Genomic DNA, 19,263 nt, shown 5'->3' with positions numbered 1-19,263 from the left:
TTGCCATCGGCTGTGCACTGCTGCAAGCAGATGCCGAGGGGCGAGATCGGGTGATCGCATTCGACTTTCGCCAGCTCAAGGCTGCAGAGAATTCCCCAGTCCACGACAAGAAATTACTTGCGATGAAGTATGAACTTGCTAAGTTCAGGGTGCACCTTCTTGGCTCAAAGTGGTTTGTGATCTTTATAGATCATGCTTTCTTACGCTTTGCGACTCAGTCGCCTCACCATTTGGAGAGCATCGCCAGGTGTCTTTCTTTCTTCGCAAAATATAACTTCGAGGTGAAGAATAAGCCAGGAAAGCAGAATGCTTTGGCTGATGCGTTGCCACGCAGCTCGGATTATGAGGTTGCTCTTGTCACGACGATTACGTTGTCAGTGACGAATTTGATCCGCGCCGCATGCGCGGGTGATGGTATGTGTGTGTAGCATTGCTACAGGCTCTCGGGAGCATGGAGTTTTGAAACTCGGAGAAGAGACTGCTGAGTTAATTGTTGGCGGTTACTGTTAGATGAGGTTGTCGTCGTGACTGCGCGCACGGTTACACCGATATTCGTTGAATAAGGGTTGCTGTATTATAGCATCGATTTGACGGATACGCCACGAATTGTGGTTCCTCACGATGAGGCTTTGGAGTACCGTATCCTCTATGAGGCCCAAGACAACCCACTCAGTTGTCATCTCAGTCGTGAGATGACGAACAGCTCCGTCAGTTGCCACTACTGGCGGCCCGAGCTGTACAAATTGAAGAGCACATATGTGGGCACGTGTGAGACGTGTCAAAGGGTGAAACTTTCTCCGAATGCGGCGCGCCGCTGGCTAGTTTACCGAAGCCCTCCGGGTGTTGGCAGTCCATAAGTATGGACTTTGCGTTTGACCTGCCGAAGGCCTCGGCGGGCAACACGGGTGTGGTGGTCTTTGTGGACCGTTTGAGCAAGATGGCTCATCTTGCGGCAGTGCCGGACCCATTGACGGTGTGGGTACAGCAACGCTGTTAGTGGATCGTGTCTTTTGATAACATGGTTGACAGAGACCGCACGTTTCACTAAGAAGTTTTGGTCACAATCTTCAGGGTGCTGGATACCAGGTTGACTATGTCAGCAGCGGATCATCCGCAGGCCGAAGGTCAAACTGGGCGCGTGAATGTGTCGTTGAAGACGTTTTTCGCAGCATCTGCGCTGATATGCCTAAGTGCTGGGGCGCCATGCTGCCACTCGTAGAGGTTCTTTGAACAATGCAGTGCATTCATCTACCGGCTACACGCCGTTCAGCGTGAACGGGCTGACGCCGCCATCCCATAGCTCAGGGCTTGGTGGGACAGGAATAGTTGAACTGCCTGCTGATGCCAGCCCTTCTATCCGTAAGGAAGTCGATGACGTTTTGTCTACCAGACTGAGTACGCTCGCGATAAGATGGCTGAAAACTAAGACTTGCAGAAAGAATATGACGACGGTGAAGCAGAAGGAATGTTGAAAACTTTGAGGTCGGAGACCTGGTTTTACTAAATGCGAAAAATCTTCCTACACAAGCAGTCTCTGCTGTCTTTAAGACAAAGCTCTGTCCACGGCTTTTCGGACCTTATAAGGTCTTGGCCAAACAACGACCTTAAAAGGTCCGATAAGCCGTGGACAGAGCTTTGCTGAAGCGTTGGTGCTGTGGCGGCTCGCAAAGGCGCTCGGCCACCCAGAAGCTGAACCAGCAACTGGTTCTGAGCACGGAGTGCACATCTTCCGTTATCAACGGTGGCAGGTGCTCCACCGTCGCACGAAGTGACGTATTCGTTCGCTCGACGGCTAGGAGCCGCTCTGACAGAGCGCAAAAATTCTCAACGTGAGGCGGTCGACGCACAAAGTTCCCCTAGCCCTCGAGGTCTTCCGCTCACGGTATGCGGTCTCGGCAAGATGCTCGGCGGAGTGCCAATGACGACGGGCTTTTCTCTTCGTAGCTCGAAGAGCATCGCGAATCACCGGACGGCGATCGACCAAGTCGTCATCGTCCGATGCCATTTTTCTTGATGAAAATGGTAGCATCTACTACCACGTGAAACGCCTTGGGGGTCGACTTCGTCGACAAGTTCGATCCCAATATCTTGTGAAGTGGCGGGTATACCCGAACTCCGAAATTCGTGGGGGTTTGAGGGGCCACTTTGGCAAGACTGCCAAGACGTCATGGACACCTATGATCAGAAGCATCATGAGGCTCTGCGTCGTCGTACCCCGTCATTCTCGGCGGTAACCCGGGAAGCCGAAGGGCCATGAGCTGAGGTCGAGCTATGGCCCTGAGCTGCTGTGGTCGTAGATTCTCCCGTGTGAGAAACGACAGAGCTCGCGTGAGTGTGATGCATTATATTCCATGTGTCGCAGGGCGATAATACGCAGGAAGTCCGCGTTGCACCTTGAGTTTGGCAAACTCAAATCTTAGATGGCGTATTACGCGCACATCCACTTCCTTGTGATTTCACTGTAAGCGAGACACCGATGAAATTTTCCGGTGCCGCTGCATCTATCGCTCAGAGATCTCCTCATCTTCTGCAGCGGTTTCACCGGGGGCGAGCACCACAGGAATAGTCCGTATTGCGAGTACAGGAGCGCCTTCTCTTTGAGCTCGAAGTCGAACGCGGTACGTATTCAATGGGATTTCTTTAGGTACCAAGAGGCAAACTCGGGAAGCTTTTCACAGATCACGCTCAGCTTGTGTAATGGCCAGGAGCCCGACTACGTTGACGCCTTGCGTTAGAAATGTCGCGTCTTTCGCTTCGGTAGCGGAAACCGACGAGTGAAAGCCGTATTCCACACGAGGCCTAGGACCGACCGTGGATATGAGCACATGAGAGCTGCCCTGTGGACAGCCTCCGACTGCTTTTCCTGTGCTTTGTCGAGTCGATTGGTAATAATACCACTTAATCTGGAAGGCGATAGGTCGGGAAACGGACTCGGTGTCCGCAAGGTTTGAGCAGGGCTGACGTCGCGCCGTTAGGGCACCTCGCCCTCTTTGTCTTCTCATACTGGCAAGGGAGTCTCTGACTCCTAGTTGACTTCCCCCGAATCTTCGAATCCGTTGTCCGTGGCGGGCGCGGTGCGTGGTGCCCGGTTGCCGAGGATTTTGGGTGTACTTCCCGTGAAGCCTCGGACATACTGTCTGGAGATGCACGCGTGTAGAAGACGAAGAAGGGCTCTGTTCGCGGGCGATCTCGGAACTAGCAAGGCTGCGTGTTTTTCGTGTCATAGACACAGGGCTCATTGAGCGGAGAATTTTCATAGATGATCTTAGAAACTCACGGTATCTCAGACACGCGAGCCTCGAAATGTGAATTGTGGGTATTTCAATTTTAATGGAGGAGCGTGTAACGGGGTTTCACGTGCCCAGAGTGTAACGGGGCTAAACAAATCCTTGTACGAAAGGGTGGGTCACACAAGATGGTGTGACCGTACAAAGATATTCATTCCACAAGTCGGTGTAATCACACAATGGTGCGGCTACACCGTAACAAGAATACGTGGCGGGACTACCAGTAGTTATGTATTTTGATTAGGTTTACTATTTAGGAAGAACCTAAGGTTTGAGATATAGACGGCTCTGCCGCAAATAAAACAGTTTCAATTTTGAACGGAGAGTATAATTTGCCTTTGGTTAAGGTTTTGGGTACGCTTGGAGGTAACGGATTGCGATCCGCTCCACTCGCTTTGGTTCTGCCTATAGAACGTAAGGTCGGTGACCTTAGTAAGCTTTCTCTAAACAAAGAGCTACGGCAGCCCCGCTGCAAGTTGGACAGTCGGTACAGAACGCTTTGTGAGCAGCATGTCTATTTTTTCGAAACGGCGACTCAAAACGGGTTGTTTAGTATTTTGAATGTGAGATGAGCCTCATCAAGTATCACCATAAGCTGTATGACAATATAGTCAGTGCTGTGAAACATCCAGCCCAAGAATATGGGATAGCTGCTCAGACATGCTACGAAACGTTTCGATAAAGAGATTTCTAAGCTGAAAGCGGCTCTGCTTTCCAAATTTTCAGCAGCTCAACATATGTTGTGCAGCGGGGCTGCCGTAGCAAAACGCTTGAGGAAGCGTACTTTAGGTCACCGACCTTTCGTTCTTTACAAGAACCACAAGTATGAGTTAGCGGATCGCATACGCTTACTCCAAGAGTGATTTTTGCCTTCGCAAGGCCAACCCACTCTTCGGTTTAAATTCCAAACTGATTTTTATTTAAATTATATCCTAATTTTTAAAGTTTAGATTCTCCTAAATATATATAGTAAAATCTAAATACATGTATAACTACTGGCTTTATAGCCCCGTATCGTATCTTTGTTTGGGTGTGTGGTCACATCATGCACATTTCGTGTTACACACACACCCCTGTTATTAGGGTTCGTGTAACGTTGCATCTGACTTGTGCGCTACATGTAATTAATATTGCAAATCCCAATTAATTTAGTAATATGCATTACTACGCCATGTGGTGGCTTCTTGTTTCAGTGTAGCCACACCACTGTGTGATTACACTTACTGTGTAATACACACCTATGTACGGTCGCACAATCTTGTGCAACGTGCCCTTTCTTACAAAGACACGTGTCACCCCATCACAATGGATGAGGTGGTTCCTTCATGCCCAGGCTCACAAGGTCGTATATACGGGGTACCGGCCCAGCCTTCCACAAGTGACCACCCTCTGGCTGCACAACCAGCCGGCGAAGGTAAATTCGTGACTATTACTTTATGGCGTGACTTGTCAAAATGATTGACCTGGTCATGGCTTTGTAAACCACTCGTTTAAAATTTTCACTTCATACTGTAACAGTTTTTACCACAAAGCACCGTCTTATAAAAATATTCGGTACAGCTCGGTATAAAAACACGAGTAGTTTCCGTGCACCGATTGTGTGCGACTTCTAAGAACAAAAGCAACATTGGTGGAATGTGTTGTACACCATAATACGGTGTTTCAAAAAAAGACACTTCAAATTTTAGGCAAAACAGTATGAAATAGGATGATTTTTATTTTGGCAAAGAGCCTACAAACCTATCAACGTGGATCCATTAGATCAAAGCGTTCTCAATGTGAGAAAGAAGGAGCATAGGATTTCAATAATAAAAAAACAAAAGGCTGCTGATGTTGTGAACGGACAATTTAGCAGCGATCAAGCAAGTCGAGTCGAAATGAAGGGTGGTGAGTACAAAGTACGTTAACGTGCGGTTAAAGTCTTTTTGCCATCATATCTAAGCGCTTCAAGTGGCGTCAAAACGACTGACATGCAGACCGACTTGTTGACTAAGAAACTCTTGGACGAAGAAATTTCGACTTGAAATGAATATAACCATGGTGAAGATCGAAGGTGCGGGCTAGGAGTGCTAGAAAGAATATCCTTCTGGGTGTTAAGCATAAAAAAATTGAATGCATTACGATAACAACAGCCGTTACGCACAGTTCATGCCATACAGCATTACCGTCGGTCGACAGCTAGCTCGAAAGCGAGGCCAAAATTCATATGACAGCTAGCAGCTACTTTGTATTTGTAATCACCAGGCGGTGAGCAAGCACTTCGATATGGTTGCTTAAATATATTCTGTTGTAACCTCTTACAAGTGCAACACTTACAAACTTAAACGATGATCAGGTGATAAATTTGGCATATGTTGATGAGCAGACTGGATTTGCTATAAGCATTTCGTAAGTGACTAATTTAAGAACAGCAAATTTTGGTTACGCAGATCGTTTCGGTAAGTAGGACAACGCCGTGCAATCAATCCTTGCCAACGGATAGCTTTCTTGGTGATTTATATAGACCATTCTGGGAAATGCGATGTATAAGCTTCAGGTTATATTATTGTCGTTATTGTGTCAATTGGTTTTGTGTAACGAATCTAACGTAAAAATGTAGCTACCACTAAGACTGACAATACATGAAATCGAAAGCTTTTCATCCATGCGTATAAACGTAACAGCTGGGAAAAACCGAAAAGGCGCGCCTGCCGCTGCCTCTATCGTACAGTACATTACTAAAGTTGGTTTCGACAATAGCTCCTCATAGCAATAGACCTATTCAGAGTTTTGCTTTTACTGTGCGATTTGTGGCTTGAGACGCACACGAAAAACCAAGAAGATAAGTAGGAAGGGCACGTACAGAGACGAGCAGCGTCGCCTCGACATCACAACAGCGCCATAAGCACACACATCGAGCTGAACACACTTTGAACGAGAAGAGTGCCCCCTTTCGCTGTACAGGAGGTAGCAATTGCAGCCTCCAGCAGTATCCAGTAAGCGCATAAGCAGTTTTCCATTCAGAGCCTATTACGCCAAAAGGAATTCGACTGAACTGAGTGAGTTAAATGGCTAAAATTAAGCAACATGGGTTCGCCACGCCGCTACTGCGGCGCTCAGCCACAGTGTCCTCGGCAGCCGCGGCATCTGCAGCTTCAAAACTCAAAAGCAATCTTTCTACAGTCACTAAGCTTCCCACAGCTTTAAAGCGCACAAGTGCGACAAGTGGAACCACCGCTACGGCTTCGACAGACTGCGCGCCATCGCTCTCAAGATCTAGCACCGCTTCATCAGTTGAGGAGGAAACCAAGGCGACATCGAACCACGGCGGCAAGTTCGGCCTCTCATCGATAATGCACATTAGAACCAGCTTTATGGACAAAAGCCATTTAAAAACGATGGCTTTAAACGGTATTCATAACTCGCCGAAATCTCAACGGAATAATGACAGTGGAAAAGAGCCAACCACACCTCGGCATTCGGCATCTGCTATTAATACAGCTTCGCGTTTTGTTAAAGGGGTTCCGACGTTGCTGAGACGTGCTGTTACCAATAATCATGGTGCAAATTCTTCTTCTGTAGAATCACCCGATGCAAATGTCGCTTTTACTCCGCGTGAGGGCATTTCCGAAGATGATTTGGAAGAAAATGAACGGCATTCATTGCTCATGATGCTGCAGGTGCCTGAAGCTACGATTTCGCTGATTCCATTGATGGCGGTTGGCGAGGCTTGGTGAAAGGAAAAGCAGTCAACCAATCTTTATTCTCATTCACTGCATAGAGCAGTATATCGATGCCGTATCATTGACTGAAACAGCGCTTTTCTGTTCTCTCTTGTGGTCGCCTTGACCGTACAAATGTATTGTTGTCACAGCTCACGATTGCAATCTAACACTAATATTAATGAGACAAAAAGGTGTTTTTTGATATTTCGAACCATCCAGCATTAAAATAGCTGTATTATGCAAAATCCTGCTTACTCGGCGTGTAAGTGATGTTCGGCGCCACCGAAATCATTTAAAATCGGTTCGTTGTTAACTGCTACAGGACGTGGATCAATTAAGTAGCGGCTGTCCAATAAAGTAAAAAGAGTCGTAAATATCTGCATCCCATGTTATCGCTACAATTTATATAGAACAAGCTTACATAAAACGTGGGGTAGCAAGAGGTCGTCGAGTTTTCCAGCCTCGTATGCTTGCGATAGTAGGATAGACATCTAAAAATGTTTAATTAGGACATCTAAATGCGAATGCATTACCAACTTTCACGCACCTTCCAAAAAATAATAGATATGCCCAACAATAATGCCGATCAGATCCGTTGTGGCGCTGTTTCCTAACAGAATAGAAAAGGAAAACAGCACCCAAGGTAGGTAGGGTGCCGTGAATGGGAACAGACCGAGGAAGCTCATCCGCACGTGCTCGTTACGTCGACCCCAGAGGTACACCATCATAAACGTCAATGACGATCCCAGAAAGTGAATGTTCACAAAAGGTGCCACTAACTGCAAGCACCGAGCATATTACAAGTAGTCACATTGACGCCACAAAAATAAACGTTATCGATTCTGCATTGACGTACAATCATAAATGCGGCGCCCAGCAGCAACATGTAGATAAAATCCGCTGTCCGACCCCGGAATGATCCTTCCTCTAGAAGTCGACAGTAACGAACACTGTCACGAGAAAAAACATTGCGCTATAAGTCAACCGACCATTGTCTAGCCCAAGCAACTTTAAGTTCACGTACACAAAGTACATGTGGAATAGGAAGTCAAGGCTAAATAGCCCAAAAAACAGAAAATTTGTCACTAGTCGCCATACCTATTACATTGAAGCAACAATTACAATCAGGCTTAGCATCAAAGTAAATGGCCATTATAATTGTAGCACGTACTTGTCCTTTAAAGAAAATCAGGTTAAAGTTGAAATATAGTGAAAAAGGTGACACTAGATCCAGCGCACAGGCCGTCGTCGTAAGAAAGGACCCTGTCAAGTACAGCCGCGATACAATCGGTATCTCGTAATACCATTCCAGTGGGTCGTTCATGGCAGTGAGGGACGTTTAGTTTGCGCGTAATAAATCAATTGGCAGAAATGACGTTAATTGGCAGAAATTAATCTCAGTAGCTCAGCTCGACCCGCAAAATAGACGTTGAAGTGACCTACATTCTTCATACTCCGCTTTTAAGCATTTTAAATTTGCAGTGATGAACCGACTGGTTCCTTATCGTGTTAAAGTGCCGGAGGAGGTATTGACACGTATCGAACAGATGCGTAGCACTACGATGTATCTGGTACGGACAATAGGTCCTACGTCTTATGTGGTACGACTGAGAATATTACTTTTAAGGTTTAAGCTAACGAATTGGCCAATTTAGATCCAAGAGCAGAACTGCGACAAGAAATACAAAGTCTTGATTGGATCGATGCAGACCTGTAGCTGCGGCGAACCAGACATTTGTATCCATATCATGTTCGTTATGCTCAAAGTGCTTCGAGTTCCGCCAACGACACCAATCGTATGGCAGAAGTCTCTTCTTGATTCAGAGGTCGACGTGATGCTTGACTTAACGTTATAGGTGATCTAACGTTTCTCATGACCTGCGCAATATTGTTAATACTTAGATTGAAATGCTGCTTGAAGGTGGGTTTGGGCAAATGTCAACGTCACATATGAAGAGGCTCAACGAAAAATTTACAGCTATTAGTTTGGGGGATGAGGAAGTAGATCGGCAAATAGTAGTAGAGGGAGAAGTGTGTGCTATTTGCCAGGAAGGCATGAACGACTACCAACTGCTTACTTTCTGCCGCAGAGGGTGCGTGCATGGTTCTGTGATGCGATATCATACTGTTTACATGAGGTTATATGTGTAGTTGTGGCAATAATTTCCACATTGAATGCATGAAGGTCTTCGGAGAGAGTCGACGTCAGTCAAAAGAACACATCATTTGTCCGTTGTGTCGTCACGATTGGGGCGACGAAGCTCTCACAGTTTTGCAAAACGAGATAAAGGCCGCAAATAAAGCTCCAAATGTTCACAGGGGAACCTCGTGCAGAAAATGCAAGACGAAACCACTTCGATGCGAGCGATATCGCTGTGTACAGTGTAAGAATGTAGATTTGTGCGTGCGGTGCTTTAAGTCAAGGGTCCACCGGAACCATGCCTTTGTGATGAAGCAAAACGTATCTGACCCGTGGGTCCCAGCATTACGTGACACCCAGCCACTAGCCGCTATCAGTCAAGATGTAATACGGGATCTAGAGACTCGCGAACTCTCAACTAACGATTACGATGTGCTACTGCAACTTGATAGTGGACATGATAGCCTCTTGCAAGATTTTCTCATGAAAGTTATTTCGGGAACAAAAGTTAGTGCCGATAATGCTAGTACGTTTGGTGAGTTTGGAGCAACGTGTTCATTATGTGCTCAGAGTCTTCGGTTGAAAGCTGCCTTGCATTTGGTATCGTGTGGGGTGCGTCGATTTCGTTTTATGTATGTAACAATATGTTGACATTGTCTTACAATATTTTCACGATACTCGTAGCATGTGTTCCATGAAAGCTGTCTTGCATGGTCCATTTTATCCCAAGTGTACAGCTGTCCATTTCCTCGATGTAATCTTGCTCTGCTGCCTGGTTTGCTGTATTTACAGCAAGAACACAAAAAAAGTAAAACCTCGCAGCTTACCCAGTCCAAACTTCAATCATTGATAACGCCAGATTTGAACTCTTCATTTACGGTGCGAGGACTCCAGCAACATCCAAACGCTCTCCGATCGGGGTGCAATATTTTGCCCTTAATCGCTGGTCCAGTTTCGGGAGGTACAAGTGTTATACCGCTTGAACGTTCCTGTACCAACTTGCCTGCCTTGGATTTTTCAGCACCGAATAGACTGAAGCACAAAAACATCGTGAAGGCGACTCAACGCTCAACACTGCACACGAAGAAAAAAGCAAATAAGCATCCGCATGGGGAGAACATATTTACTACTCCTGATCAGAATCAAGGACGCTCTTTGGTCCAAAATGACAGTGATAGACTCGTAGTTTATCCTGGTCATCTTGCGAAAATCTGCGCTGAAATGGAGATTGGTGATGCGGAACGATTTTTGAGACAGAAAGCGGGCCAAAGGGGTCAACTTCAATGCGGCAATAAGTGTCTACGCTTATTTGCAAATGATCTTATCAGTGCAGATGGAAAAACAGCTCGTCACATTACGAATGTTCAAGACTTTCCAGTTATACGTTACAACAAGGCAAAGCAGAGGTTTACGAAACGACAAACGCAAAAACAGTGTCATCAAAAATTTTATGTAGGCAACATGTCTTCTGTGTAATCTTAATTTTCAAGTTATAGAATTGCGCCGGACATGACGTGATGGATGAGGTGGCAGCATATCTCCTTCCCTTAAGCTGTGAGAGAAAGGACCGGAAAGGTTGTTCTTACTTCGCCGAAAATAAAATGGAGAAGACTGTGGTGTTCGAATTTTACGACGACGTCTACGAAGAAACATGGAGAGGACTGTCAATATCATAACAGCGATTGAAACGTAGATATCTGGCCTCGAAATGATAGCGAGCGCTCGTAATAACATGTCTTCGGTGGCTCCAGCAATGTTATGTCTGAAAAGACACGAGGAAATCCGACGCCTAGCGGAGCCACAGTGTTCGATCAAGTTGCATATGGTTCCTTCTAGCATGTGACACGACAACTGCATCGAAAGATGTGGAGTATCACAAGAAATTTTTTGAATCATTCCAGCTTGGGCATCAATCATGGTGATCGGATCATACTCGGGCACCACGGCAAAATTACGATGATGCAGGCTTGCTCGGTGAACCTTCATCGACATCCCACCTATGTGGTGAATTAATTTACTATAACTTTGTACGAACCCAGGTGGTGAGAAAGTCACTGAGGTTGCTCCGACGATAGAACCGACCAGACGCGCGATACCACCACCCATTGAGTGACCCGTGAGCACTACCTTACGGTCTCTCCGAGCTGTGACATATTCTAATAGCTCGTGATAATACCATGACTCGTGTTGCAAACCTAGTAGTCCAATCATCTCGCTGTATAACTCAATCAAAGTGGAAAACGTTACGTCAGGCCAAATGCGAATGGTTGGGAAGACCGAGGACAACACCGAGAATACCACAGGTTCAAAGAACATTTTTACGTCCTCTACAAAGTCTGTGAATCTCCAAATATCGGTGCCACGCACTGAGATGACGCTTGTATTTAGATTCGGTATGTACGCTTCGAAAAAGTCGAGCTTTGACCCGGTTTTGGTATTCAGTGCAGGTAAGTAAACGTGGATGTCGCCCAATTTATTGTCAAAGATTGTTGAGATAAATTCGGCTGTGTCATTAGACAATGGATTAAAATAGGCAGCTTCGGCAAAGAAAGCTAAATCGATCAGACTGAGGCCGTTCCAGCGATTTGAACAGCTCGCGTAGAGTGGATCATCCACCGTGATTGCATACGCGGCCTCTGTGGCAAGCCCAAGTTGCAATTTTACTACTCCCGTATGATGAATGTGGATCGATTCATTTTCGAAAACTACCGACGTAGCGTCAGGAAACCATTTTGCGCTTTTTTGAAGTGCTGAAAGAACACTGAACCCCGATATAGCACCCACGAAGAGCAGCAGGATAGCAAGCGCCAGGTACACAAACTTTTTGGCCGTACGATGACCCAGAAGAGATGTCTCATCAGACGTCGTTTCCTGAAGCATTTGCTGGAGGGATTGGCCCATTTCGCTCATCGATGAAGCAGCTTCCGAACGCAAGAAGCGATCGAACAAGAACATGGTCACAACAACGAAGACATGAGGCTTCTCTGTCATCTTCGAGCCTACAACTATAAAGCCTGAGATGCACAGGGCAAGAGGTGCGGCGATTAACACTGCACGCACGCTCAGTAAGCTTACCATTCGAAGACAAACTAGCGATATTACGTAAATGGATGGCAATAGCAAGTTGATAATTGTAAGTTCTAGTTGTGCGTGAACAAAACCCATGTGCGGGTGCAAGCACGCTCGAAAAAATACAATGCCCTGACCAACAGCGAAGGTAAATTTTAGACGCTCAAAAAAATTAGAAAGTGCTTTTTTGTTTGAGTTACACTCAGTCACGTTGGGGATCGAAAAGCAGGTAACAGCCAGAAACCAAAGGATCCATCCCACAAGCAAAGCCATACCAAAAATTTCCCACTGGTAATTCGTCAGGTTGCTCAGCGGTGTAACTTTTAGACCAAAGTGGCGTGCACTCCATTCAATAGCCCACAAACCACCCAGAAAATTCATTGCTAGCAAGCAACCACCCGAAACAAAAGTTTTTAATGTACTCAGGCCAGCAAGTGCCGAGCGCCATCGCGGTAGAATTTCCAGACAAAGCTGAATAAACTGGCAAATTGCAATTGCAGTTGATATACGCAATGCGCGCTGAAATACAGGATGCTTGTCCGTTAATAATTTTAGATATGACTCTTCGCACATGACTTGAATCAACGTTGGAGACTTCTGGAGATCTGGGCTATTGCAGTGCGAAGGTACCACAATCAGGCTAGGTAAGATAATCAGCATAGGCATGGCAACTGTAAGGATAACAGCTTGTGGACTACATTCACATGCAATAATACGACGGATAAGCGGAAAGTTCTGCAGTGACTGCCATGTGAGAATCCACATTGCTCGACCGAAAGACAATACAATACCCATGACTGACACGTACACCATCAGCACGCATACTGCTTGCGTAAATGGCATCGTTATGATTTTGCTCATGTTTTCGCCCAGCACTGCTCCAACATTAAACAGAAAACCCCAAAAAATTGCCAATGCTTGCAGCATCACATACACGAAAAAGAACGAGACGATAGTGCGCGAGCTCTCGATGCGCTTGAGAGCCTCCTTGGGAAAACTCACGAACATCAGGCGAAGTGCCATTTCCCAGCGTAAAATACCTTCAAAGTATCTTCGTCGCCAAAGTACCAATTGTGTAGCACGGAATGCGTTTAGCTTACGCCGAGGTGACTTCAGAACCCGATGCTTCATGTTGCTGTTGTTGATAGTAGTAATCCGCATTTTATTTCTTAAGGGTGCGTCGCAATATTGGCCAATCCCTTGCTTCCAGACAAAAGACACAGGGTTTGGCTTTGGTTGCAAGGGAGGACGTGATAGACGTGAGCTGGTTGTGTCCACTCTCGACGGGGCCATCTAGAATAGCGAAAGTTGTGTTCTGAGCGCACCTTCTATGATTTTTATCGGGTGATAGCTGCTGGTTGAGACTGTGTTTTTAACATAAAGTTGGGACAGAGCTGGCGACGATCTGCAAGATGACCCCGACATGTCATTCCTAGCTTCCGAAAGCTCGTAATAAAACAGAAAAAGCTGTCGAAATAGTTCACTACTGAGAGGATAGTTTTTGTCATGGGTTACCTACCATGACAACTCACACGAAAATATGGTGTGTCATACACTTTAAAGTTGTCTTATTTAATCAGCATAGGTCAAGATGCATAAAATGCATACATGAGTCAGACCCGTTCTGGAGATATCTACTGCATGAAAGTGTCAATTGCATGACGATTGCAACAACCCCTACAATTGATTGGTAAATTCTGTCAAATACCGCACGTACCGCTATATGCTATTATAATGGGGTACGTAACTGACTTCTAGATCTTGAGTACGACAACATCTCAAGTGGGACAAAACTCTATATGAGCACACTTCGTTCATCGAAATATATCAAACATTAAAAATAATTCACGTCATTTGTAGTCATAAAATCAATGGGACGAGGTGATCGAACGACCATCAAACAGAAGCTTATTGAGAGCGCGTAAATGATCCTCAGCATGTGCCGATCGTCGCATGGTCACCCAAATGATACATCTGGTACTGAAGGACAAAGAGACAAGAGCGGTATGAAAGCATTTTGTTCTTTCTCTTCGGTTCATGGGAGTGCATGACATCGCGGGAACAAGAGTAATTGAGTTACGTACCGTATCATTGTGTATGTGCACATTACACATTTGTAAAATTGTACAAAAATAGAGTCCTGATACTAATGAGAGTGATTAAGTTTCACTACGGTGAGTTCCAAGGGAAGCGTGGACTTTCAGCGTCACGTCGTGTAGTATTGATTATTTTTTATCGAGCATTTAACAATAGATAAGTTTGTAGTAATCTGAATAGACCTACTTTTTAATATGTGGCGAGCATCGATTGATAAGATCATGTCCATCGTTATTTCTTCATCATAAGGCAATTGACGCCTTAAGGTCCGAAGGTGGTAATCTTTAGCCTGAAGGCGTTTACCAGCTATGATAATGCGATAGTGAGACACCATCATAAGGCCGATAATATTGAGTCGTTTGAAAGCAAGGATACAAAAATCTCTATCTCTGAAAGAGAAAAGCTGAGATACCCAAAAGTGGCCATGCTCGAGACAGAGATACAGCGAGTTGCTCAAGCGGCCCCCGAGCTAGAAAGCCGTGCGCGAAAATAGGCAATAATGTATAGATAAGGCGTTCGTGTCATGGGAAGTATTAAATCGACATATGTTGGAGGTGTTCGCACTTTCTAACTATGCGTACCGTGTGCAACAAAAATACCCCTTCAACGTCAAGGAGGCGATAATTAGTGGATTATGTTCAGAAGTAGCGAGCTTTCATCGTATCAATGGTGACAGAACCTCGTTTTGAAGGCATTAGCAGCAGCTGTCTTCGTAGAGAATCTACGAACAGGTGCGACGGAGACTTTCTGCGTCCACACTACTTATATCGTGAAAGAGGTGGATATCCTTTAATTGCGGGTACAGTTTCCACACCGCGAGGCCCGAGAAATCTATAAATGCTTCAGAAGCAGGGGACGTCCACAATAAGGAAATTGATATATGTATGAGCTGTTGGGCGGGAACGTGACACTAGCAGACTTTTCACCGGTATGAGTACTAAATACCTGTGCCTCATATGCCGCCTTCGATTCAGATGAGAGTCGTATATGCCCGACGACCCCCCTCGGAAAAATTGAGTCCTAACAGGCCACCCGAAATCGATCGGTTTGACGGTATTTCGATGAGGTCAATGTTAGTGGCATTTAGCATAAAAAAGGGCGTCTCCTCTAAAAGAGGTGGGATTCATAGCCAGGGTTATTAATTGTTGATATCAACTTCTCAGGCTTTCTGAAGGCGCGGGTACAGTTGCCTTCGACTGCCTGCTGTCAAAAATAGTCGACAGTACACAGAGGTTTTGAGTTTGGCAAAAACAGATACAGTCTTAGTGCGTCTTCAGACGAGAATAATAGTAGAAGTGTCGAACGTCTTTCGGACCATCCATTAAAGGTTGATAACTGTGACCTCATGAAGATTTATCCCATCTTGGACAAGGTGGCAACCCACACCAAAGCTTGGATACCTATTTTAAGGTATCCAAGTTTTGGTGTGGGTTGAACTTCGTGAAACATGGATCGACTGGAAGTTGACACTCTAGGTGCAACGCCCTTCACTCTTAGTGGACCCTATGCGAGTCATTACCCACCAATGCTAAGAAGCAAGAGCGCTTTTAATGCAGAAACAAAGCTGCAGTATCTTTGGTTCAGGGCACGGACCTTCCCGAATTGATGAGCAACGGAGTTGATGAGTGATTTGGCAGAGCTTGAAGGCAAAAGAGGTAGAGAGCCACGATCTCTGGATAAGACAGAGAATATTGATCGTATATTGCGGTCTGTAGATTGTATACGCTGAGCTATAATGAGTGACGGCATAACGAGATCTCTCGAGTGTGTACGCATCGTAGCAGCTGTAAGCTGGTGTCACCTGTATCAGAGCGGTTGCAGACGGACGATTGTAAGTTGCAAGTTGAAGGACCAAATCTTTTAATAATTATGAATGTTCTATCCTTATCATCCTTAACCTCATTGCAGAGTCAGCGATACCGTGTGATGCACCCACCATGTGGAGCAGTAAACCTCCACGGGTTTGTGGCGAGATTAACAATTTACTCGTGAATGGAGTGACCAGTAGTCATATGGGTCAGTTTTTGAATAGGGGCTGAGCTCATCATACGCCATGCTTGAGAAGTCGTCGACGGCACTGAAAGCGAGAAGTAAGACAGCTATCTTCAAGACTCCCACGGATCCTTTCGACCTTTAGATAAGACAGTCTCCTATGTATGTAAATTTATCACGCTTGTTACTACCGAATCAGAGAGTGCTGTATCAAATCATCCCGATGGATGGAACCAAATAATACGATAATCGACAATGCCCCTTACCTAGGAAATATAAGCACGTCATAAACGATGTATCACTGTTGAAGCATGAGGCGGGTATAGTGGGAGGGCATTTATTTGGCCGCTCAGCTCCAAATTTCTGGGTCAGAAATGCTCGCGGCAAGCGGGGAATTGTGAAATGCAGCCGCCATACCAGAGCAATCATCAATTCGATAAGGAACGTTTTGCGGAACAGCATTGTCGTTCGGTCATAATCAATATTCTTGACCTGGCTGATAAAATTACTGCCCGTGAGAAACGCGATATCCCTCTCACTGCGGTGTGTACTCCGCAGTTAGATTCGTAACTTCTTAAGCACTAATATACAAGCGAAGCTTAATCGGATGATGACACAGCTGTTTGCGCCGCGTCATGCCTATACATATACTTATTACGGCAATGTTCTCGTTTCTATTCGTGCATAGAACGGGGATTCGGGAGTGGCAACCACACTGACCACTGACAAGCAGTACTTGAGCGTATCTGTTTACTTACGCTGCTTATCATAACAGAAATTTTTGTATGTCTTTCGTGTCGATAAAACCCCGTTCTAAGATGCTTTGTAACAAACGGGCAGTTCTTTCGAAAATGAAGGCCGTCGTGAATTCGCTAGTAGTTCAGTCTCAAAAGGACTCAAAGAATCGCTTGATCTTGCCAGCTACCGATCCTGTGGAGCAGTGGTTCGCCGCTCATTTCAGGACCGGGAGGTCCCGGGTTCGATCCCCGGGGCCGGGTAGAGTCGGGTTAGAGTGTAATGAAAAACCTTACAGCACGTGCTTGACATGGCTTACACGGCCCCAAAAAAGGGGGTATCGTACCTCATCATATCGTACCAGCTACACGCGCCAATATAGTGTAAGTTAAACCGTCTTGACACAGCCCCTCATCAAGTGCCTTAATGAAGGTCAAATGGGATGGGATGCTAGCTTCAGCGTTTGTCATTCATAGGCTATGTGTTACTACAAGTAGATAGCAACGGCTAGATGCATCCTCTTCTCGAGGTTTTCTAGTTTTAAGGAGGCAGAGATATATTTTCCGTTCGTGACAAAAAGTTTCTTGCGAGAAAGTAAGCTCTTGTCAAGTTCGCATTATATCTGCTTCATTCTAGACTGTTTGCTGTTACTTCAGAGAATTCGTTATTGCGCACAACAACGTCACCACCACACCCCTAATAGAAACGAGATGGTTATTTTCCTTACAGTGATAACCTGCGAGATGGGGTATAAGCCGAGTTGGCTTATCACGGTCGCGGATGCGCTTTTGCGCGGCCCCGTTACTGAATCATCGCATGTTACAATAATGATGCCGCCAATCGATACGGGTCAAATGCGATTTGGGCTCGTTGCTTAAAGTTTTGGCGCGTTATATAGCACAGATTCACTTGATATTCAGCGTGGGCGGTTATTCATGATGACAAACTCCAGAACAAAATATCATAGGAGATTTACGAGCCCTCTTTTTCTTTTGACTACCTAAAAAAAAGACGTAATTCAGTGAGCGCTATGCACTGGCGGTCCGGTCTGTATCATTAGGAAACGCGGTTATGCATATGTGTGGAAAGTGACAACATGTTGAGCTCTCGACGCATGCGTCGGCAACATTAGCCAGTCTACTGGTTCCTGTAGAATACAGGCGAACTTTAATTTTTGGTTCGCCAAAAGACGTGTCGGGTAAAACTCATTTGTTGTCTTTGTGGACGCCGGAGAATATGGCTCATGTTGCTGCTGTCAGCCACTCTGAAATCAGTGAGGATAGATCCAAGCTGGTTCATGACAAACTTTTCCGCTGACATGACGTGCTGGTGATCATTGAGCTGAACTGGGTTCCGCTTTTCATGGTGATGCTTTGGCGAACCTTGTTCAAGGTGTAGGCACTCGATCGAGCATGACCACCGCCAACTATGCACGAAGAGATAGTCAGATAAAATGTTTGACCGCGTGTTGTGAGTATTTTCCGAAGCGTTTGGGCTGAGAGACCGCGAACCTGTAGCGAGTGGCTCCTACACAATCCGTTTGCGTCAAATAACTCTATTCGCACTTCCACAGGTCTTACTGCATTTCATATAGATCGTTTAGCAAACCTCCGCTCATTTGGACACAATCATGGAGCGGCTTAGGTGTTTGCAGGAAGGTGCTGTCAACTTACTTTGACATGCTGATATCCACCTGGCTACACTTCGTAGATTTTTTTGGATCTCATATCAATCTGATTAAGCGTCGTGCACCGAGTGCGTAACACTATGTTTATGAGCCAGGATGTGTAAATAATTAAATAAATACAACTCAATGGGTTGGATAATTTTGTTTCATACGAGTAGCCTACCGTATCATGCAGTGTCTGCACTTAATTAAGCATATTGCGACCACTACACCCGATTGTTTACGGTCGTCGTCAGGAGTATACTCTTAATATACCGAAGTGAATACAAACACACCTTGTTGTCTACGCGGTCACTTGTCATAGCACGCTCCCCACTTGCGAGATGTGACCGACATGGTTGCAAGCTCGATACTTGGCTCAAGGATGTAATGTCTGTCTCATAGAGACGAGCGTAGCTTTACCAGCAGAGATTCGAGGTGATAGGTTGTCGCTTCAATATCTACGTCGTGCTGTGTAATCAGCAGAGTCAAGCATTAAACGGCAATTCAGTCGATCATCTGCTTCACTGAAGCTGGTTTGCAAAGCTACAAGACGAGTGAAGTGATGTGTCT

General features: G+C 45.6%; 4 protein-coding genes across 4 annotated transcripts; 2 read left to right on the top strand and 2 right to left on the bottom strand.

Annotated features, from left to right (window-relative positions):
• Positions 1-6,334: 6,334 nt before the first annotated feature.
• On the top strand, positions 6,335-7,003 carry PHALS_13018 (uncharacterized protein; the record flags this gene model as incomplete). The annotated part of the gene is made up of 1 exon (XM_024728684.1): positions 6,335-7,003. One exon carries the CDS (start codon positions 6,335-6,337, stop codon positions 7,001-7,003), a length of 669 nt encoding a protein of 222 aa, XP_024579137.1.
• Positions 7,004-7,141: 138 nt separating this feature from the next.
• PHALS_13017 (Predicted membrane protein) lies at positions 7,142-8,315 on the bottom strand (the record flags this gene model as incomplete). The annotated part of the gene is made up of 7 exons (XM_024728683.1): positions 7,142-7,160; positions 7,247-7,336; positions 7,413-7,482; positions 7,539-7,770; positions 7,848-7,941; positions 8,016-8,089; positions 8,163-8,315. The coding sequence occupies 7 exons, from the start codon at positions 8,313-8,315 to the stop codon at positions 7,142-7,144; spliced, it is 732 nt and encodes a 243-aa protein (XP_024579136.1).
• A 160-nt stretch (positions 8,316-8,475) lies between these two features.
• PHALS_13016 (hypothetical protein L917_01089) lies at positions 8,476-10,607 on the top strand (the record flags this gene model as incomplete). Its single annotated transcript, XM_024728682.1, has 7 exons — positions 8,476-8,592; positions 8,647-8,817; positions 8,894-8,912; positions 8,970-9,084; positions 9,143-9,638; positions 9,702-9,743; positions 9,816-10,607. 7 exons carry the CDS (start codon positions 8,476-8,478, stop codon positions 10,605-10,607), a joined length of 1,752 nt encoding a protein of 583 aa, XP_024579135.1.
• A 475-nt stretch (positions 10,608-11,082) lies between these two features.
• PHALS_13015 (uncharacterized protein) lies at positions 11,083-13,331 on the bottom strand (the record flags this gene model as incomplete). Its single annotated transcript, XM_024728681.1, has 2 exons — positions 11,083-11,128; positions 11,167-13,331. 2 exons carry the CDS (start codon positions 13,329-13,331, stop codon positions 11,083-11,085), a joined length of 2,211 nt encoding a protein of 736 aa, XP_024579134.1.
• Between the last annotated feature and the right edge of the window lie 5,932 nt (positions 13,332-19,263).

Source organism: Plasmopara halstedii (assembly GCF_900000015.1).
Source record: "Plasmopara halstedii genome assembly, contig: Scaffold_650, whole genome shotgun sequence".
Classification (NCBI taxonomy): Eukaryota; Oomycota; class Peronosporomycetes; order Peronosporales; family Peronosporaceae; genus Plasmopara; species Plasmopara halstedii.
Note: the sequence above shows the minus strand (reverse complement) of the source record. Positions and strands in the feature narration are given on the sequence as shown.